We start from the raw sequence: 23,601 nt of genomic DNA on the forward strand, positions 1-23,601 counted from the left end.
TTGCAGTCTGAGAGGGTGTAGGTCAAACGCAGGAAGAACATAGATATAGAAGCCATTGGTATAACAGCTGTAAATTGTCATAGCTGTGATGAGGAAGTACCAGAGCTCCAAGCATTAGAAGAAAGCACTGATGTTCAAATCATTATAGGCACTGAAAGCTGGCTAAAGCCTGAGATAAGTTTAGCTGAAATTTTTGTGAAGGACCTAACAGTGTTCAGAAAGGACACAATTGGTGGTGGCATGTTTGTTTTTGGAAGTAGTTTATCTCTTTGCATAATTGAAATAGGTAGTTCCTGTGAGTTAGTATGTGTAGAGGTCATTCTTGACAACTATGATAAAATAATAATTGGATCCTTTTACCAACCTCCAAACTCAGATGATACAACTGCTGGAAGATTAAAAGAAAACTGAAGCCTACTGGCAGTGATTACAATTTACCTTCAATATGTTGGTGAAAATAAATGTTTAAATCTGGAGATATGCATAAATAATCATCCAAAAGTATGCTAAATGTCTTCTCTGAAAATTATTTTGGGCAATTAGTTCTTGAGCCCACTCTAATAGTAACCTGTTGTGAGAACACACTTGACCTCTTAGCAACAAATAATCCTGAGCTAATAACAAGCATTAAAATGGATGCAGGGGTAAGTGAGCACAGGGTGGGTGTGGTGAGACTGAATACTGTAACTACCAAATTCTCCCAAAATAAGTGAAAAATATACCTACTCAAAAAGCAGATAAAATTCTCTTGATGCCTTCCTGAGAGACAATTTCCAGTTCTTCCACATTAACAATGCAAGTGTAGACAAGATGTGACATGAATTCAAAGAAATATTACTGACAGCAAGTGAGAGATTTATACCAAATAAATTAATATACCACAGAGCTGATCCCCCTTAGCCCATGAAACATGTTAGAACAATGTTGCAAAAACAATGAAAAAGCATGTGAAATTAAAATGAACATAAAAGCTCCAAGACTGGTAACCTTTTACAGAAGCTTGAAATTTTGCACAGTCTTTCATGCAAGATGCTTATAATTGTTCCCATGTCAAAACTTTGTCTCAAAACCTGGCAGAAAATCCAAAGAGATTCTGGTCACATATACAACACACAACTATGAGGCAGCTTCTATACAGGGTGAGTCACCTAACATTACCGCTGGATATATTTCATAAACCACATCAAATATTGACGAATCAATTCCACAGACCGAACGTGAGGAGAGGGGCTAGTGTAACTGGTTAATACAAACCATAAAAAAATGCACGGAAGTATGTTTTTTAACACAAACCTATGTGTTTTTAAATGGAACCCTGTTAGTTTTGTTAGCACATCTGAACATATAAACAAATATGTAATCAGTGCCATTTGTTGCATTGTAAAACGTTAATTACATCCAGAGATATTGTAACCTAAAGTTGATGCTTGAGTACCACTCCTCCGCTGTTTGATCATGTGTATCAGAGAGCACCAAATTACGTAGGGATCCAAAGGGAACGGTCATGGACCTTAGGTACAGAAGAGACTGGAACAGCACATTACGTCCACATGCTAACACCTTTTTATTGGTCTTTTTCACTGACGCACATGTACATTACCATGGGGGGTGAGGTACACTTACACACGTGGTTTCCGTTTTCAATTACGGAGTGGAATAGAGTGTGTCCCGACATGTCAGGCCAATAGATGTTCAATGTGGTGGCCATCATTTGCTGCACACAATTGCAATCTCTGGCATAATGAATGTCATACACGCCGCAGTACATCTGGTGTAATGTCACCGCAGGCTGCCACAATACGTTGTTTCATATCCTCTGAGGTACACATTCTCCTTTAACGTACCCCACAGAAAGAAGTCCAAAGGTGTAAGATCAGGAGAACGGGCTGGCCAATTTATGCGTCCTCCACATCCTATGAAATGCCTGTCGAACATCCTGTCAAGGGTCAGCCTAGTGTTAATTGCGGAATGTGCAGGTGCACCATCATGCTGATACCACATACGTCGACGCGTTTCCAGTGGGACATTTTCGAGCAACGTTGGCAGATCATTCTGTAGAAATGTGATGTATGTTGCAACTGTTTGGGCCCCTGCAATGAAGTGAGGACCAATGAGGTGGCCACCAATGATTCCGCACCATACATTTACAGTCCACGGTCGCTGTTGCTCTACCTGTCTGAGCCAGTGAGGATTGTCCACAGTTCAGTAATGCATGTTCCATAGATTCACTGCCCCGTGGTTTGTGAAAGCCGCTTCATCGGTAAACAGATAGAACTGCAACGCATTCTCTGTTAATGCCCATTGACAGAATTGCACTCGATGATTAAAGTCATCACCATGTAATTGCTGATGTAGCGACACATGAAACGGGTGAAAGCGGTGACGATGCAGTATGCGCATGACACTACTTTGACTCAGTCCACCGGCTCTTGCAATGTCCCGTGTACTCATGTGTGGGTTCATGGCAACTGCAGCTAACACACCAACTGCACCCGCTTCTCCTGTGACGGGCCTGTTACGGACCCGTTTGCATCCTACGACCATACCTGTTGCATACAGTTGGCAGTAGATGTTTTGCAATGTGCGGCATGTTGGATGCTCTCTGTCCAGGTACCGTTCTGCATACACCCTGCAGGCTTCAGCTGCATTTCATCGACACTCGCCATAGATGAGTATCATCTCCACCTTTTCAGAGTTTGAATACACCATGGTCACAGTTCCTACAACACTACACTATCACAGACATCTGGTAACACGGTGTACTACAGTTGGTCTGCGTGCGGAGACGAATGCAGAATAACAATAGCAGCAAGCGCTACATGCGGACACTGCAACAGCTAGACCAAACCGCAACAGTGCACTACAGCCACACTCGTAAACACGGTCGTCATCATAAACATGTCCCTGCAGATGCTGCTCGCCGACCGTGGCCGATATTTGTTACAACATGCAACTGAACGTCGGAGGTTTCAAGTGTCAACTTTAGGTTACAATATCTCCGGATGTAATTAACATTTTACAATGCAACAAACGGCACTGATTACGTATTTGTTTATATGTTCAGATGTGCTAACAAAACTAACGTGGTTCCATTTAAAAAAACGTAGGTTTGTGTTAAAAAACATACTTCCGTGCATTTTTGTATGGTTTATATTAAACAATTACACTAGCCCCTCTCCTCACATTCGGTCTGTGGAATCTGTTCATCAGTATTTGATGTGGTTTACGAAATATATCCAGCGGTAACGTTAGGTGACTCACCCTGTATATGTTAGTAGTGGTATAGACTTGGATTACAGTGACCTTAGTGTTAATGATTACTGTATAGAAAATGTACTGGAAATAGCAGCAATGTTACTGCCCATGTTAAAACTCATAATTGTATCTGTATACCGCACACCTGATAATGATGTTGAAGTATTTGGACAGGCCTTACAGAAACTGATACTACACCTCGACAAGTGGCCTAAATATAGGATTTTAATTTTTGGTGACATAAATATTGATATAAGGCAAAACACACCTAAAAAACTTACTCTTCTGAATATGCTAGGGTCACATGACCTGCACTGCATTAATGAAACCCCAACAAGACAGTCTGCCTGCCTTGATAATGTAATCACAAATGTTGAGACAAATCAGTATGAACTAGGGGTATTCAATACTCATTTTTTATCGGACCATAAAGGTATTTGGTTAAGATTGATAACAAAAGAGCCAGCATCTGTCTCCAATAAAATTAAATACATTAGGCTTTTGAATGAAGAGAACATTGACAACTACAGAACACAAATAAAGATGATAAATTGGAATTACATTCTGCTGGAAAGGAATCATATTGAAAAAGCGTTTACATTATTCATTAGTGCATTGTCGGATACATTTAAAACTTGCTGCCCTAAAGTAATGAGAAAAAATAAGGGAACTATGATGAAACATGGTCTCACATCAGTGCATAACTGGTTCACACCTGACCTACAAAGGCTCAGAACTCTGTTAATGATTTCCTATGACAAATAAAAAATAGTGAAGCCGAAAAAGCAAACTACGTAAGTTTCAGGAACAAATACAGGGCAGAAATTAGGTTAAGCAAGTGGAAGGCAAATGATGATTATATTAATAAGTCCCAAAATAAATGCAAAGCAGCCTGAACTGTTATCAAGACTCATCTGGGTAGAAATAAAGAGGTTAACAAAAATAATTCATGTGATGCTTGTATCACACTGGATGATTTCAACACCTCCTTCATTAATGCTGCCAGTATGAATAACTGTGCTGCAAATGAACATATCCATAAATGTGACAACAAACATATCTCAAATAATAGAAATTCATTTCTACAAAATTTTGAGGATTTGGTTCCTGTGTTTAAAAGGAAAGAAGTAAAAGTAACAGATATTAAAACTGCAATAGCAAAATTAAGTTACTCAAAATAAGAAGACATTTATGGTCTCTCCAATTTTGTAATAAAAAAAAAAATATAGCAGATGTAATAGCACATCCACTCTGTTCTCTTATGAACCGGATGTTTGTCAGTGGCTGTTTCCCTTCATCCTTAAAAATGGCAGTCATAACTCCACAGCACAAGAAAGGTGACAAGTCTTGTCCTAATAAATACTGTCCAATCTCCCTTGTACCCATCATATCAAAAGTAGTGGAATATTGCATACAGCTCCAAATCAGTCAACATCTGTCTGTGAATAATATTCTTAGTGACTCTCAGTATTGCTTCAGGTCTGGTCTGTCAATAGCAAAAGCAGTTGAAGATGTTGTTTCATATATATTGTCAGCATTCGAATCAGGATTATCAGTTAATGCCACTCTTGTGGACCTCAGCAAGGCATTTGACTGTCAGTCACAGGATACTACTAGAAAAACTGCACTGCTATGGTATTAGAGGCTCAGAACTATCTCTGATCAGATCCTATCTGAGCGACAGAAAACAAATTGGGTATTTTAACAATATGAGGTCTAATGTCCTGGATATCATGCAGGGTGTACCACAAGGCTCTGTGTTTGGATCTTTACTTTTTATAATATATGTAAATGACTTGCCCAGCACTATGTTATGTAAATCCACACTCTGTGCAGATGATACAACTTTTGTTAGAGCAGGGAAAGACTTAGGAAAATTAAACGAGGAAAGTGAGGCTCATCTCAGAGCAGCCATCAAGTGGTTACAACTCAATGACTTGCTTATAAATCATGATAAAACTGTAAATATTCTCTTTAGCTTGTGTGTTAAGAGTGATAAGATTGATTGTGTCTCAGTTAAACTACTTGGGACCCACCTTGACTCAAAATTAAAGTGGGAGAGTCATACCAATTATATTTGTACTAAGTTGGCACATATGACATATTTGTTAGGTAAACTAAGGTCATGTGTTAGTGGTAAGTTATTACTCAATGCATACTATGCCTTTTTCCACATCCATTTAACATATGCCACTTTGTTGTGGGGAAACTCACCCGGAGCAAAACAAGTTTTCATTTGGCAAAAGAAGGCAGTCAGATGCATCCATGTAGTCAGAAATAATGAGTCTTGTAGACCATACTTCAGAAATCTAAAAATACTAACAGTTGGAGCCCTCTTTATACTAAGTTGTCTGATCCACACAAAAGAAAACCAACACAGTCACAAACTATGACAATCTATCCATCACCACGACAAACGTATAAAACAGCAAATTGACATCCCAGTTGCTAGACTAAAGAAAACTCAAGATAGCTACAGGTACATGGGAGTAAAACTATTTAACATGTTGCTAATAAAGGCACATAATGTGTCACTGAATGAGTTTAAAAGTGTCACAAAGAAATGGCTTAGTGAAAAAGCTTTTTATACAACAGAAGAGTTTATAATGTGCACTAAAGATGATCTTAAGTACCGGTACTAATATGGTTTCACTTAGATTAAACTTATACATGTAAATATAATGCAAATACCTTGTGCAGCATCAAGGACAAATTTTTGTATCTTATTAGACAATAATGATCTACAATATATTACACCATTTATGTTAGTTGTGTAAACTGTATATGTACACAAATGATGACATCAATTGTATTTTTCATGCCTAAAGATGGATAATAAAATAAATAAATAAATAAATAAATAAATAAATAAATAAATAAAAATAAATAAATAAATAAATAATGTATGCTAACACCAAGACACAATCAATATCTTCTCTGTGCAATAACAATGGAAATACTATCAATGACAGTGCTGCTAAAGCAGAGTTATTAAACACAGCCTTCCAAAATTCCTTCACCAAAGAAGATGAAGTAAATATTCCAGAATTCGAATCAAGAGCAGCTGCCAACATGAGTAAATTAGATGTACATATCCTCAGTGTAGTGAAGAACATAAATCACTTAATAAAATCAAGTCTTCCAGTCCAGACTTTACACCTATTGGGTTCCTTTCAGAGAATGCTGATGCAATAGCCCCATACTTAACCATCACACACAACCACTTGCTCTATGAAGGATCGATACCTAAAGACAGAAAGTTGCACAGGTCATACCGATATTCAAGAAAGGCAACAGGAGTAATCCACTAAATTACCGGTCCACATCATTAACATCAATATGCAGCAGGATTTTGGAACATATTGCATTCAAACATTATGAATCACCTAGAAGAGAATGGTCTATTGTCACAGAGTCAACACAGATGTAGAAAACATCAATGTTATTTAACACAATCAGCACTTTACTCACATGAAGTGTTGAGTGCTACTGACAAGGGATTTCTAACAGATTCGGTATTTCTGGATTTCCAGAAGGCTTTTGACACTGCAGCTCACAAGTAGCTTGTAATCAAATTGTGTGTTTATGGAATATCATCTCAGTTATGTGACTGCATTCACAATTTCCTGCCCAGGGTCACAGTACATAGTAATTGATGGAAATTCATTGAGTAAAACAGAAGTTATTTCTGTCATTCCACAAGGTAGTGTTATAGGCCCCCTGCTGTTCCTTATCTATGTAAATAATTTAGGAGACAATATGAGCAGCTGTCTTAGCTTGTTTGGAGATGATGCTGTCATTTATCATCTAGTAAAGTCATCAGAGGATCTAAACCAATTGCAAAATGATTTAGAAAGAGATCTGTATGGTGTGAAAATTGTCAATTGACCCTACATAATGAAAAGTGTGATGTCGTCAGCAAGAGTTTTAAAACAAATCTGTTAAACTTAGGTTACATGATAAATCAATCAAATATAAAGGCAGTAAATTCAACTAAACACATAGAAATTACAGTTAAGAACAACTTAAATTGGAAAGAACACACAGATAATATTGTAGGGAAGGTGAACCAAAGACTGTGATTTATTGGCAGAGCACCTAGAAGATGCAACAGTTCTACTGAAGAGATTGCCTACACTACCGTTGTCCAACCATCCGTCCTTTGGAACACTGCTGTGTATTGTGTGATACTTACCAGATAGGATTAATGTAGTACATCGATAAAGTCCTAAGAAGAGCAGAATATTTTATATTATTGAGAAATAGGAGAGAGAGAGAGAGAGAGAGAGAGAGAGAGAGAGAGAGAGAGAGAGAGAGACATGATACAGGATTTGTGGTGGACATTGTTAAAACAAAAGCGTCTCTCCTTCCACCAATATGATCTCACAAACTTTCAATCACCAACTTTCTCCTCCACATGCGAAAATATTTTATTGTCACTGACATAGGGAGAAATGATCACCATAATAAAATATGTCAAATCAGAGCTTGCACAGAAAGAGATAGCTGTTCATTTTTTCTACATGCTCTTCAAGAATGGAACAATAAAGAATTATCGTGAAGATGATTCAATGAACCCTCTGCCAGACACTTGAGTGTGATTTGTGCAGTATCCATGCAGATGTAGATGTGTTGTAGGTGTAGAAGTATGTATGTTGGAAATACCATTCTCTCCATACACTGCACTCTAACAGCTGTAGATTTAGAAGGAATCTTATCACTGTGTCTGAAGGGTACATTTAATCTACACTATTAAGGTTAATTTTAATGGCATTAATGTTACTTATACACACGATATGTACTTTTTTTTTTTTTTTTTTTTTTTTTTTTTTTTTTTTTTTTTTTTTGGTTTGTGGTTTTAGGGCGCAAAACTTCTATGGTCATTAGCGCCCAGCCCGTGACTTAAGACAGTAAAAAACCGAAATTGAAAATCAGCAGCAATGGGAACAAAGTCAGAAAATTGGAGAAACTAAAAATAGAAGAATGCTTAAAAATCTGCTACAGAAAGGGGGTGGTTGTCCCCAAAAAAAGCTTCAAATGACTGACGTCATTTCACTGTCACTAATAAACTGGAGAACGCGGTCGGCTGAGCGCGTGTCATCTGCTAAAATCGACGATAAATCAGGCGATAGCTGTAGACGGGAGCGTAACGGATTAAAATAGGGGCATTCAATTAAAAGGTGTCTTACCGTCCACAGCTGAGAGCAGTGGGGACAGAGTGGGGGAGGATCGCCACTTAAAAGATGTCGATGGCTAAAACGACAGTGCCCTATCCGGAGTCTAGCTAAAATTACCTCCTCCCGACGACGCGTTCGGGAGGAAGAGGTCCAAGCGCAAGGAAGGGCTTTCACTTCCCGCAATTTATTATGGGGAAGTGCCGACCAATGCGCATGCCATAAATGAGCAACTTGGCGACATAAACCGCTCCGTATATCGGTGAAGGGAAGCGACTGAATAGCTGGCCGAGGAAGAGAGACTGCAGCCTTGGCCACTATATCAGCCGCTTCATTCCCACAGATACCAGCATGTCCCGGGAGCCAGAGGAACGCCACCGAGACGCCCCCCAGGTGGAGCAAGCGCAGACAGTCCTGAATCCGGTGGACCAGAGGGTGCACAGGGTAAAGAGCTTGGAGACTGAGGAGAGAGCTGAGAGAATCTGAGCAGATAACGTACTGTATTCGCTGATGGCGGCGGATGTAGTGGGCAGCCTGGAGAACAGCGTAAAGCTCCGCAGTATAAACCGAACATTGGTCGGGAAGCCGAAAGCGATTTGGGGTGTCGCCAACAATATAGGCACTCCCTACACCTAACGATGTTTTCGAGCCGTCGGTGTAAATAAATGTGGCGTCCCTCATTTGTGCACATAGAGCAGCAAATGCCCGACGATAAATAAGTGTAGGGGTACCATCCTTGGGAAATTGACAAAGGTCACGGAGCAGGCAGATCCGGGGACGGAGCCAAGGCGGTGCTGTACCCCAAGTTGTCAAGAAGGTTTTAGGAAAGCGGAAGGAAAGAGAATGGAGCAGTTGACGGAAGCGGACTCCTGGGGGTAGTAGGGAGGAGGAGCGGCCTGCATACCCTACATCAAAGGAGGCGTCGAAAAAAAGGTCGTGGGCTGGATTAGCAGGCATGGAAGACAGATGGCTAGCATAACGACTCAGGAGGACTGCTCGCCGATTGGACAGCAGAGGTTCAGCAGTCTCAGCATAAAGGCTTTCCACAGGGCTAGTGTAAAAAGCTCCAGACACTAAACGTAATCCACGGTGGTGGATAGAATCGAGACGCCGAAGAATAGACGGCCAAGCAGAGGAGTAGACTATGCTTCCATAATCCAATTTCGAGCGCACTAAGGCGCGATAGAGGCGGAGAAGGACCACTCTGTCCGCTCCCCAGGAGGTACCATTCAGGACACGGAGGGTGTTAAGCGATCGCAGACAGCGAGCCGAAAGATAGGAAACGTGGGAGGACCAGCATAGTTTTCTGTCAAACATAAGACCCAAGAATTTAGCGACGTCTGAAAATGGAAGGTTGACAGGACCGAGATGTAAGGAGGGCGGAAGAAACTCCTTACGTCGCCAAAAATTGACACAAACGGTCTTACTGGGTGAGAAACGGAAGCCAGTTTCGACGCTCCACGAGTGGAGGCGATCGAGACATCCTTGAAGACGTCGTTCAAGAAGGCTGGTCCGTTGAGCGCTGTAGTAGATCGCAAAATCGTCCACAAAGAGGGAGCCCGAGACATCATGAGGGAGACAATCCATAATTGGATTTATGGCGATGGCAAACAGTACAACACTCAGCACGGAACCCTGGGGTACCCCGTTTTCTTGGGAGAAAGTACGGGAGAGAGTAGTGTTCACCCGCACCCTAAATGTGCGCTCTGCCATAAATTCGCGAAGAAAAAGGGGCAGCCGGCCTCGAAAGCCCCAAGAGAACAGTGTGCGGAGGATGCCTGTCCTCCAACAGGTATCGTATGCTCTCTCCAGATCAAAAAATATTGCTACCGTTTGGCGTTTCCGGAGAAAATTGTTCATGATGTAAGTGGAGAGAGCAACAAGATGGTCAACTGCAGAACGATGCTTTCGGAATCCGCATTGGGCAGGTGTTAAAAGACTGCGGGATTCCAGCCACCAAGCTAAACGGTAATTCACCATACGCTCCAAAACCTTACAGACACTACTCGTGAGAGAAATGGGACGATAGCTAGAGGGGAGATGTTTGTCCTTTCGAGGTTTCGGAATGGGAACGACAATAGCTTCCCGCCACCGTCTGGGAAAGGTACTGTCGGTCCAAATTTGATTATAAAGGCGAAGGAGGTAACGCAGACTATGGGTTGATAAATGCAGCAACATCTGGACATGGATTCCATCCGGTCCTGGGGCGGAGGAGCGAGTAGAAGAGAGGGCATGTTGGAGTTCCCGCATGGAGAAAACAGTATTGTAGCTTTCGTGATTTGGAGAGGAGAAAGCAAGATGTCGCACTTCTGCTGCACGTTTCTTCGGGAGAAATGCTGGCGGGTAATTTGAAGAGCTCGAAATCTCAGCAAAGTGCTGACCCAATGAGTTACAAATTGCGATGGGGTCCACTAAGGTATCATGCGCGACAGTGAGCCCAGAGACCGGGGAGAAACTAGGCGCGCCTGAGAACCGTCGAAGCCGACTCCAAACTTCGGAGGAGGGAGTGAAGGTGTTAAATGAGCTAATAAAGAATTTCCAGCTTGATGACGCGACGGCATCGCACACGGAGCTGCTTATAGCGGATACAGTTGGCCAAAGTAGGATGGTGACGGAAATTGCGTAGAGCACGTCGCCGCTCACGTAGTGCGTCACGGCATGCCTCGTTCCACCAAGGAACTGGGGGGCGCCGGGGCAATTCGGAGGTGCATGGTATTGAACGTTCCACAGCTGTAAGAATAACGTCGGTAATATGTGTGACCTCATCGTCGACGCTGGGAAAGCGACGGTCATCGAATGTCGCGAGAGACGAAAAAAGTGTCCAATCGGCTTGGGCAAATTTCCAGCGTCGCGAGCGCATATATGGCAGTGGAGACTGCAGTCTAAGGACACATGGAAAGTGGTCACTCGAGTGTGTATCATCAAGGGCGAACCATTCGAAGCGCCGAGCAAGCAGAACAGTACCGACCGCAAGGTCCAAATGAGATAAATTTGTCGTGGAGGCAGACAAAAATGTGGGGACCCCAGTGTTGAGGCAAACTAGATCCGCTTGGTGGAAGACGTCTAGCAATAGAGAGCCACGTGGACAAGGATGAGGAGATCCCCAAAGCGGGTGGTGGGCATTGAAGTCCCCAACCAGCAAATAGGGGGGTGGAAGCTGACCAAGAAGATGAAGGAGATCAGCTCGTGCCACTGGTGTGGATGATGGAATGTATACAGTACAAAGAGAGAACGTGTATCCAGAAAGGGAAAGACGGACGGCGACAGCTTGGAAGGAACTGTTTAAGGGGATTGGGTGATAATGGAGAGTATCATGGAGAAGAATCATGAGTCCTCCATGGGCTGGAGTGCCTTCAACAGAGGGGAGGTCATATCGGACGGACTGAAAGTGAGGGAGAACAAAGCGGTCATGGGGACACAGCTTTGTTTCCTGAAGACAGAAGATGACTGGCGAGTAGGAGCGTAAGAGGACCGACAATTCATCCCGATTGGCTCGAATGCCGCGGATATTCCAGTGGATAATGGACATGGGGTGAAAAGAAAATGGAGGAATGTGACCAAAGTTGCTGTCAACTCAAAGACTGCTCGGAGCTAGCAACCGACAGCATGGAATGGCATTCAGCTGAAGGCAGAAGATCCTGATCCATAGGTTGGTCAGGAGCAGTCCCTGCCACCAGCGATCGGCCGGTTGATCGGCCACCAGCAGTGCGCCTCGGCGACACAGAAGATGGCCGAGGGCGATTTCCGCCAGGTGGTGCTGTAGAGGGGCCACGCCTTGGCGGAGAAGGAGAGGAACTGGGTTTCTTTGTAGCCTTCTTGGAAGAATGTTGTTTAGATGAAGGAGGAACCGATGGTTGTGAAGTTGCGGTACGTAAAAACTCTTCACGAGTATGCTCTGTTTTCGAAGACTTGGCGTCCGACTTTTGGGCTCGAGATGTAGCAGAACCCGACGAAGGGTGAGCCATAGAGTGGGCAGGCGAAAGTGGTGAGGTTGAATGAGCGATCTTTGTGCTGGCCGATCTGACGACCGTGGTACTAAAGGTGAGGTCGCAAGTCTGCGTGGCCGCCTCCTTTGTTGGCTGAGGAGAAGCAAGGACAGTGCTGTATTTTCCTGTCTGAGGCATGGTGGGCTTGCGACTGGCGAATAATTTTCGAGCAGCAAAGGTCGACACCTTTTCCTTCACCCTTATTTCCTGGATGAGCTTCTCGTCCTTAAAAACGGGGCAATCTCGAGAGGAAGCAGCGTGGTCACCCATACAGTTGATGCAGCGAGGGGATGGAGGTGGACAAGCACCCTCATGGGCATCCTTGCCACACGTAACACATTTGGCTGGATTGGAACAGGACTGGCTGGTGTGATTGAACCGCTGACATCGATAGCAACGCGTAGGGTTTGGGACGTAAGGGCGAACGGAAATTACCTCATAGCCTGCTTTGATTTTCGATGGGAGTTGAACTGTGTCAAATGTCAAGAAGACAGTGCGGGTTGGAATGATGTTCGTGTCAACCCGTTTCATTACTCTATGAACTGCCGTTACGCCCTGGTCAGACAGATAGTGCTGAATTTCTTCGTCAGACAATCCATCGAGGGAGCGTGTATAAACGACTCCACGCGAGGAATTTAAGGTACGGTGCGGTTCCACCCGGACAGGGAAGGTGTGGAGCAGAGAAGTACGCAGCAATTTTTGTGCCTGGAGGGCACTGTGTGTTTCTAACAACAGGGTGCCATTCCGTAATCTGGAACAAGACTTTACAGGACCTGCTATTGCGTCGACACCTTTCTGAATAATGAAAGGGTTGACCGTGGAGAAGTCGTGACCTTCATCAGACCGAGAAACAACAAGGAACTGTGGCAACGATGGAAGAATCGTCTGTGGCTGAGACTCAATATACTTACGTTTGTGAGCAGACTTAGTGGAAGGTGAGGAAACCATTGCGGAAGAATCCCCCATGATTACCGGCGTCTCCGATGGCGCGCTCCTCCCTTGTGGGGGCCCTCTCTGAGGGCACTCCCGCCTTAGGTGATTGTTCACACCTCAGGTCACACCTCCCGACAAACGGACGGAGGGACCAATCGGCATTTTCGGAAGGTATCAGCTCGGTTAATCACCCCTCCCTGGGCCTAGCCGTTACCAGGGGGTACGTACGTGTCCTACCTGTCTACCCGGGGCGGGGAATTACGCGTTACCCCGTCACCGGCTACGCACAAAAGGCGTGGGTCGGCCTTCAGACACGCACAGGGAGGAAGAAAGATCAAGGGAAAGGAAAGAAGAGAGGTCTCAAACGCCGCAGCGGAGAAAAGGGAAAGAGAAGAGGTAAGGAAAAGAGAAGGACAAAGGAAGGAAGAAGACATAAAAGCAAGGAAGGCGAAGAATGCAGTACATTTACGAGCGTCCGTCTCCGGACGTAGGCACAAACCATACCCCCAGATGGGGAGAAAGGGAAGGAAAGAGCCAGAGGTGAGGGGAGGAGGGGCGAAGATAGGGATGGGGAAGGATGCGGAAGGGGAAGGTATGCAGCCCGGAAAGGAAGGAAGGCCACATTAGCTCGGGGTCCCGTGCTCGCTACGCACGTATCCACAAAAGAGTTGTGGACCTCCTGGGGGGACGATATGTATTAATGCCTGTGGAAATTTAAATTATAATTTAAATTTGTAATTTTGCTATATCTTTCCAAATTATTTTAACAAGCAGGCATGGTATTTTAGACTTACGTGTGAAAATAAAAAAAGTGGTGGATATTTGTCATAGTTAAGTTGTATTAATGTTTTTTGTATTACGGTGTTTCACACTTGGCTCCATGAGGTGGTTTCAGCTGACACATACATTGATGGGATTTGACATGCTCAACAAGAAATGATATGTCTTGCCATTTGACCTTAGACTGTACATGACCAGAGAGTTTATGTTAACTGTACACAACCAACTTACTCCATTTTATGTAGGATGGTGGCACTACACAGCCCTTTGCTACCTAACGTAAGTTAACACATTGTAAGCTGTAATGCAATATACCGGGTGATCAAAAAGTCAGTATAAATTTGGAAACTTAATAAACCACAGAATAATGTAAATGGAGAGGTAAAAATTTACACACATGCATGGAATGACATGGGGTTTTATTAGAACCAACCCATATTGCTAGACGCGTGAAAGATCTCTTGCGCGTGTTGTTTGGTGATTATCATGTGCTCAGCCACCACTTTCATCATGCTTGGCCTCCCAGGCCCCCGGACCTCAGTCCATAAGATTATTGGGTTTGGGGTTACCTGAAGTCGCAAGTGTATCGTGGTCGACCGACATCTCTAGGGATGCTGAAAGACAACATCCTACACAAATGCCTCACCATAACTCCGGACATGCTTTACAGTGCTGTTCACAACATTATTCCTTGACTACAGCTATTGTTGAGGAATGATGGTGGACATATTGAGCATTTCCTGTAAAGAACCTCATCTTTGAATTGTCTTACTTTGTTATGCTAATTATTGCTATTCTGATCAGATGAAGTGCCATCTGTTGGACATTTTCTGAACTTTTGTATTTTTTTTGGTTCTAATAAAACCCCATGTCATTCCAAATATGTGTGTCAATTTGTACCTCTCTATCTACATTACTCCATGATTTATTCAGTTTTCAAATTTATACTGACCCTGATCACCTGGTATTTCCACAGTTATGAAGATGCTCACATTGACTGAGTGAAACATGTTAAAATAAAGGAAAAGTGACATTCAACTTGTATCTGCTCTACAATTTTAATTTCTGATGGTTGCTGTTCCCCTGCAACCAAATGCCTGTGATCGCAAAAATAATAATAATAATAATAATAATAATAGCACTGTGTTGCACTGGTTGTCTTTTGCTGTGTTTACAAATAGATTTACAATAGTTCAAGATAAAATGCAATGTGGACGTTTATGATTTATTAACTTTACTGTGTCTTTGCTTATAAACACTGTTCAGCATACGTGAACCAAAGTAACCATGCGAAGTGAAGCTTTGTAATTAGACAAAAGTCATGTACAAGTGATCAGAAGACTAGTTTAATATTTGTAGCCTTTTGCCTCAATTGCTATTTAAATTATGTTTTATCATTTGATAAGAAAAATTCCATCTTTTGCAACTGGAAGTTTTATTTGTGCATACCAGTAAGTATATGCGCAAATAAAACTGAGCTGCAAAAGACTGAATCATTCTTATCTACATGATAAGGCATAAGATCAGAAATGCTCATATACTGTAGATATAGCGAACTATGAAAATAGACTCCTGGAAATGGAAAAAAGAACACATTGACACCGGTGTGTCAGACCCACCATACTTGCTCTGGACACTGCGAGAGGGCTATACAAGCAATGATCACACGCACGGCACAGCGGACACACCAGGAACCGCGGTGTTGGCTGTCGAATGGCGCTAGCTGCGCAGCATTTGTGCACTGCCGCCGTCAGTGTCAGCCAGTTTTCCGTGGCATACGGAGCTCCATCGCAGTCTTTAACACTGGTAGCATGCCGCGACAGCGTGGACGTGAACCGTATGTGCAGTTGACGGACTTTGAGCGAGGGCGTATAGTGGGCATGCGGGAGGCCGGGTGGACGTACCGCCGAATTGCTCAACACGTGGGACGTGAGGTCTCCACAGTACATCGATGTTGTCGCCAATGGTCAGCGGAAGGTGCACGTGCCCGTCGACCTGGGACCGGACCGCAGCGACGCACGGATGCATGCCAAGACCGTAGGATCCTACGCAGTGCCGTAGGGGACCGCACCGCCACTTCCCAGCAAATTAGGGACACTGTTGCTCCTGGGGTATCGGCGAGGACCATTCGCAACCGTCTCCATGAAGCTAGGCTACGGTCCCGCACACCATTAGGCCGTCTTCCGCTCACGCCCCAACATCGTGCAGCCCGCCTCCAGTGGTGTCGCAACAGGCGTGAATGGAGGGACGAATGGAGACGTGTCATCTTCAGCGATGAGAGTCGCTTCTGCCTTGGTGCCAATGATGGTCGTATGCGTGTTTGGCGCCGTGCAGGTGAGCGCCACAATCAGGACTGCATACGACCGAGGCACACAGGGCCAACACCTGGCATCATGGTGTGGGGAGCGATCTCCTACACTGGCCGTACACCACTGGTGATCATCGAGGGGACACTGAATAGTGCACGGTACATCCAAACCGTCATCGAACCCATCGTTCTACCATTCCTTGACCGGAAAGGGAACTTGCTGTTCCAACAGGACAATGCACGTCCGCATGTATCCCGTGCCACCCAACGTGCTCTAGAAGGTGTAAGTCAACTACCCTGGCCAGCAAGATCTCCGGATCTGTCCCCCATTGAGCATGTTTGGGACTGGATGAAGCGTCGTCTCACGCGGTCTGCACGTCCAGCACGAACGCTGGTCCTACTGAGGCACCAGGTGGAAATGGCATGGCAAGCCGTTCCACAAGACTACATCCAGCATCTCTACGATCGTCTCCATGGGAGAATAGCAGCCTGCATTGCTGCAAAAGGTGGATATACACTGTACTAGTGCCGACATTGTGCATGCTCTGTTGCCTGTGTCTATGTGCCTGTGGTTCTGTCAGTGTGATCATGTGATGTATCTGACCCCAGGAATGTATCAATAAAGTTTCCCCTTCCTGGGACAATGAATTCACGGTGTTCTTATTTCAATTTCCAGGAGTGTATATTGAATCCAGTAAAATCTGCAAGTTTTTAACCGTTGGCACTCTTATCTGCATGCTGCATAAATCACATGTGAAATAGATGACTTTAAATTCGAGCCAACTGATGATTTGCCTCAGCTCTTGAAAAATTAGTTTTCTGTATATTTTAGTGAATGATACTACAAACTTTAATAGTCATTCATCATCTTTTGCATAGGACAATGAGTAACAATTTTTTGTGACAATATGTGATAGCTACTAATTTAAATTTCAGCTGGGATCAGTTGAAACATATTATTTTGAAGAATAGGATAAGACTGCAGCATACACACCAAAATTATCAAGAGAAAATATTTCTGACAAACATTCAGCATGCTAAGGAAGTTTTGTAATGAAGTAGTAACATTTCTGGTCTCACTGTGATCACTTCACAATGCAATAGAGAGGCCTTGCTTTTATGATAGTGGAGCAAAATTAGTGTCAAGGAAAAGTAATCTTTTATAAAACAGAGACACACGTAATAAAAATGCTAACTTCCATATCATATGGTACTTTTTCTGTACACAGAAAGTTACACTAATTAAATTTGACTTTCAACCACTGGAGTGCTAAACTTTAGGATGAAAGTAATTTTTGCATGAGGAGTCACTGCCAAGTAACACAGCTCTAAGGAAGTTCGATCATTTGCAGAAAGAGCTGTTACAGTGAAGTATAGAAGGTAGCTCAAAGAAATACTCAGTGAGATGAGCAGAAATGACATTTTTACATTGAAGTCATCATGATGTGTGATGGTCCCCTGGACATTACAGAAGGTAAGACACATTCTTGATGGAGCCTGTAATCACGATGGGCAGCAATACACATTCTGTAAAGTGCTCCCATGCTGGCCACAAGGTTGGTAGGGTATTCCATTTCTCCACCAGTATGATATACAACTGCTGGATGGTGACATGCTGCAATGCATCTCCCCAATGCACCCCCATGTGTTTAATGAGATTTAAATCGGGGTCCAGAGAGGCTAGTTCCTTTGTCAAATATCCTCTCGTTCCAAGAGCTCCTCCACTTGTGCTGTTTGATGCAGTCACCTGTTTTCATTTGTAAATATGGTGTCAGGATCGAATTCACCCCTTAAACTTTCACACATGGAAGAAGTAGGGTCATAACAACACTGACCAGGAAGTATAGCATATTCAAGGATTTGGAGGACAGTATGTCCATATAGATGTATGCCTCTCCACACAGTACCACCTGGACCACTAAAACGACCATGTTCAACACTGTGCCTTGGTGCATTACATGTCCCAACTCTCACCATGTGGGGGAACATCCAGAATTGTTGAACATGACTGTTTTGGTGATCCAGATGTTATAGTGTGGGGAGGCATAAAGTTGCATGGGCTTACTGATCTACTAACCTTTGAACATGGTACACTCACCAGTTATTGTGACGCTGTACTCCTTCCCAATGTGCATTTTTTTCCTAAATGCATTTGGTCCAGACTTCATTTTTATGGATGACAATGTGCGACTGCATCAAACAGCACAGGTGGAGCAGCTCTTGGAACAAAAGGATATTCAGTGATGGACTGACCCACCCATTCCCATGACTTAAATCCCATCAAACGTGTATAGGATGCATTGGGGAGATGTATTGCAGCACATCCATATGCACCAAAAACAATCCACCTGTTATCAACTGTGCTGGTGAAGGAATGGAATGCCCTACCATAAGAACTCCTTACCAACCTTGTGGCCAGTGTGGGGTCACACAGCAGAGCATGCATTACTGCCCGTGGCAATCACACACCCTATAACAAACCATGTCCTGCATTTTGTAATGTCCAAGAGACTTGCATTTTGTAATGTCCAAGAGACTGTCAAACTGTGGTGACTTCTGCATAAATAATTTTCTTTGAATAAAAGTGTCATTTCTGTTCGTCTTATTGCATATTTCTTTCTGTTAGTTGCTGTAGTATACTGTAGTAGTTCGTTCTATATGTGGCACAAGTTTTACTCAGTTTTGTTACATGGGAGTGACACATCATGTGAAAGTTGCTTTCATCCTTAAGTTTTGCTAACCAGTTTATAAGTGAGGATGAATTTTTTGTTTCAGAAAGTAAACTGTCAATCAGACCTTACTGATAATGTATAATTACAGAGAGGTTAGTCACCTGAAAATACTCCAAATGCCATGAAGAGCATTGGGTAACAGAAACCAACAATGAATGTAAGCATGTACTCATGGACAATTGCAGACAGGAAGAAGACTGCAAGTATAGGAAGTGTACGTCTTTTGGCACCTAGCAGCTCACTCAGATCTTTGTACACATACGTATACAGCCAGTCATGGACGACAACATTCCAGTTTCGATAGTAGGCTGCATAGGAATTAGCATTCCACCAGTCCTGAAAAGAAATACAAGAATTTTTTTACTCAATGTAGCACAATTATTTGCTCATTTCTTTTAAAGCACATGTAGGTCATAATATAATTGGCATTCTAATTCTCGTTCCTTTTCTGCCCCTTCAGTTACTTATCACTGCCATTAAAACCCACATGTATCTCTTGTCACTTTGTTTTGAATATCTGGGGATGTTCAGTTTTCTGTATTAGATTTTCACACCTGAGTTGCGAAACTATTCTGGATAGTGATGGCTAGTTGATATGGAAATTTGCTTGTACTGTTAGTATTGAGTTACTTAACTGCAGAATTCATCCTAAGTTAACATTAAATTATTAACCACAAATACTATAAGGGAATGAATGTGTCATCTTGCAAGTTAAGATACCCACAGCCGTGAAAAGGCTACTGCAAGATATTCAGTTATGCAATTTACATAATATTGTTTATTGTAAGCTTATGTAGAATAAACACTTTTTGACTTAGCTGTACTGCTCCAGAAGATCATGGTGTAGTTAAGTATTGAAGAAAAGTCTATGAAGTATGCTAGCAATCATGTCTGCAGATCAAAATGTGATAAAGGTTTATGAGCGCAAAACACATTGAGCTGTGTTTTTTATTAACTTATTCAAATGTTGTTGCTACCTTGGTTTATTATTCATCTGGATGCTAAGGAACTTTACACATAAAATCTCGGGAAGTGTATGCTAATTGATCTCTAGTTATACTTTTAAGTCATTTTGACTCATTTGGAATGTCTTGAGTTTTTGTAGGATTTAAGATAAAGCTATTGCCTCTGAACCAGTTGTAAACCTATCCCATTACTGTTCTAGCTGCATCTAGTGAAGACATGTTTGGGGCCTTCTGTCAATATACTTGCATAATCAAGTGCCATTACAATTTTTGAAGAGTCTTTCAGCACCCCAGATAAATTATTTATGTGGCCAAGAACAGTGTCAGCCCAAGTAATGAGCCTCGAAGGTTCTCATTTTTATGTTAACCTCTTAATTTGATTTTGTTGCTGCCATATCATTTTTTAATGTGACCATCTGTTTTCTATTGTTAGGTTAAATCACGCCCATCCATCCCAGGATGAAGCCTATAAAGCCATGCCATTTCTGTTTCCGTAGTAGTTTTTTATTATCTCCACAATCGGAGGCTCTTTGAAGGACCACAGAAAATGCCAACATGTAATTTTTCTTGTTTAGTTCTGCCACAACTGAGTTTTTGAGATTAGATGTTACTTTTTCAATGGAAAAGCCTTTACAGATGTATATAAGAACTGCAAGATCCTTAGTAAGACCTCTGAAAACTGCTATCCCCAGTATTCATACTGTTTACTGATACTCAATAAATATTTTATTTGCATTAAAAGCACTACCCAAGAAGATAATTCCATAAGACAATCTGGAGCGAAAGAAGGGATGTTCACTAAGTAATGCAGCACCTTTCTTTCCTCAGCCAGTTTCGGTTGAAAACATGCGGAATTTGTTGTGGGATTTGTGGAACATTGCCACTTCAGCCTCTGTAGTATCATTAAGTTCAGATAGATGGTAGCACTGTAACCTTCAAAATGCCATCTGTAATGGAGGTGCACTTCAAGCAGGGAGCTGTTATCAAGTTTGTTGTGGCAGAAAACCTGAGCATCACAGATATTCATAGGCAAGTGTGGAATGTCTACAGAGACATAGCAGTGAAGAGAAGCACAGTGAGTTGTTGAGCCAGAGGTCTTTCATCACAACTAGGTTGCGCAAAGCTGTCCAATCTTACACAAGCCAGCCAGCCGCTGGCTGAAATGTTGGCACATACGGACACTCACTATAGAAGTGAGTCATGGTCAAATGCATTGCTGCTCAACTGGACATATCGGTTTGTAGTGCTGACACACTTGTCCACCGTTGGCGTATTCAAAGGTGTGTGCCTGTTGGGTTCCTCACAGCCTAACAGAAGACCATGAAGAGCAATGAAGGACCAGGAGCACAATATTGTCAGTGATGCCTGTCGTGTACTGAAATCATTTCAGTTATATTGACCACATAGTTGAAGTGAAGACTGTTGGTGCTGACTAATGGATGAATGTCTAACACCATATTTAGCCTAATTACCATAAGTGATTCCTATCATTTAGTCCGTCCCCCATGAACCGTGGACCTTGCCGTCAGTGGGGAGGCTCACGTGCCTCAGCGATACAGGTGGCCATACCGTAGGTGAAATCACAACGGAGGGGTATCTGTTGAAAGGCCAGACAAACGTGTGGTTCCTGAAGAGGGGCAGCAGCCTTTTCAGTAGTTGCAGGGCAACAGTCTGGATGATTGACTGATCTGGCCTTGTAACAATAACCAAAACAGCCTTGCTGTGCTGGTACTGTGAACGGCTGAAAGCGAGGGGAAACTACAGCTGTAATTTTTACCGAGGGCATGCAGCTTTACTGTATGGTTAAATGATGATGGCATCCTCTTGGCTAAAATATTCCGGAGGTAAAATAGTCCCCCATTCGGATCTCCGGGCGGGGACTACTGAGGAGGATGTCGTTATCAGGAGGAAGAAAACTGGCATTCTATGGATCGGAGCGTGGAAAGTCAGATCCCTTAATCGGGCAGGTAGGTTGGAAAATTTAAAAAGGGAAATGGATAGGTTAAAGTTAGATATAGTGGGAATTAGTGAAGTTCGGTGGCAGGAGGAACAAGACTTTTGGTCAGGTGAATACAGGGTTATAAATACAAAATTAAATAGGGGTGATGCAGGAGTAGGTTTAATAATGAATAAAAAAATAGGAGTGCGGGTAAGCTACTACAAACAGCATAGTGAACGCATTATTGCGGCCAAGATAGACATGAAGCCCCCACACCTACTACAGTAGCACAAGTTTATATGCCAACTAGCTCTGCAGATGATGAAGAAATTGATGAAATGTATGATAAGATAAAAGAAATTATTCAGGTGGTGAAGGGAGACGAAAATTTAATAGTCATGGGTGACTGGAATTCAAGAGTAGGAAAAGGGAGAGAAGGAAACATAGTAGGTGAATATGGATTGGGGGTAAGAAATGAAAGAGGAAGCCGTCTGGTAAAATTTTGCACAGAGCCTACCGTATTTACTCGAATCTAAGCCGCACTCAAATCTAAGCCGCACCTGAAAATGAGACTCGAAATAAAGGGAAAAAAAATTCCCGAATCTAAGCCGCACCTGAAATTTGAGACTCAAAATTCAAAGGAGAGAAAAGTTTTAGGCCGCACCTCCAAATTGAAACAAAGTTGGTCCATTGTAATATGAGACACAATTTAAGTCGAATGAATGACGATACAGTTACAGTAGTTTGGTTCGAGTCGTAAGCTTAGCAGTTAAACTTTACCAGGTAGCCATTGCTATGCGTCAGGCGCTCTGTCAGTATTTATATGGGTACCCTTCCTTTTTCACGTGCTTCGTCTGGTTTGAATCAATTGCTTATTTTGCTTTGATCTGATAACTGCCGTTTTCTTTGTTATAGGTGTTTACGCCACTCTAAGCTGAAAATGCATTACTGTACTGTGTCATGCACTGTTTGTCGTATTTTCATAGTGCGTGTTCACGGCCTGCCTGTCGCCACTCGCGGCATGGCTTGCTTTTGTGCGCCCTACCGCCGCTTACAATTAAAAAAAAAAAAAAAAAAAAAAAAAAAGAGAGGAATTGTCTCATTAGCGAAACAATGGCAAGAGACTGCTATTTATTGTTACTTACACTGCTGCTTTCTTTGATAATAATCAACAAGAACCAAATAATAGACTGCGTATGATAGAACATGTTCTGAACGAGAGTTAGGCGAAAATTTTTCTCTGTTTGAAAATCTTTGGGGCCGATTCTTTAGTACATCAAATTCTGCACAGAAATTAGTCATTTTAGATTTAAAAATCTAGTCAGTTGCCGTGCTTAATTTCTGACTTTATCACTATTAGGCATAAAAATAATACGAATATAAACATGACACGATACGTATATTCTTCCGCGTTTGCTGTTGTCTGTAGTTTCGTAGCTTATTAGGCAGACAGGATTTAAATGAGATAGCAGCAAACACGAAAGAATACATGGCAAAATGTTTATATTCGTATTATTCTTATGGTGAAG

General features: G+C 42.6%; 1 protein-coding gene across 1 annotated transcript in view; it reads right to left on the bottom strand.

Moving 5' to 3' along the window:
* Positions 1-23,601, bottom strand: part of LOC126163021 (sterol O-acyltransferase 2-like) — a 239,914-nt gene that overhangs the window by 13,483 nt on the left and 202,830 nt on the right. Inside the window, exon 9 of the mRNA XM_049919891.1 lies at positions 19,270-19,504. Coding sequence (XP_049775848.1) covers positions 19,270-19,504 — 235 coding nt within the window. The remainder of the gene's footprint in view (positions 1-19,269; positions 19,505-23,601) is intronic.

The sequence above is a fragment of the Schistocerca cancellata genome, chromosome 2 (genome assembly GCF_023864275.1).
Source record: "Schistocerca cancellata isolate TAMUIC-IGC-003103 chromosome 2, iqSchCanc2.1, whole genome shotgun sequence".
NCBI lineage: Eukaryota > Metazoa > Arthropoda > Insecta > Orthoptera > Acrididae > Schistocerca > Schistocerca cancellata.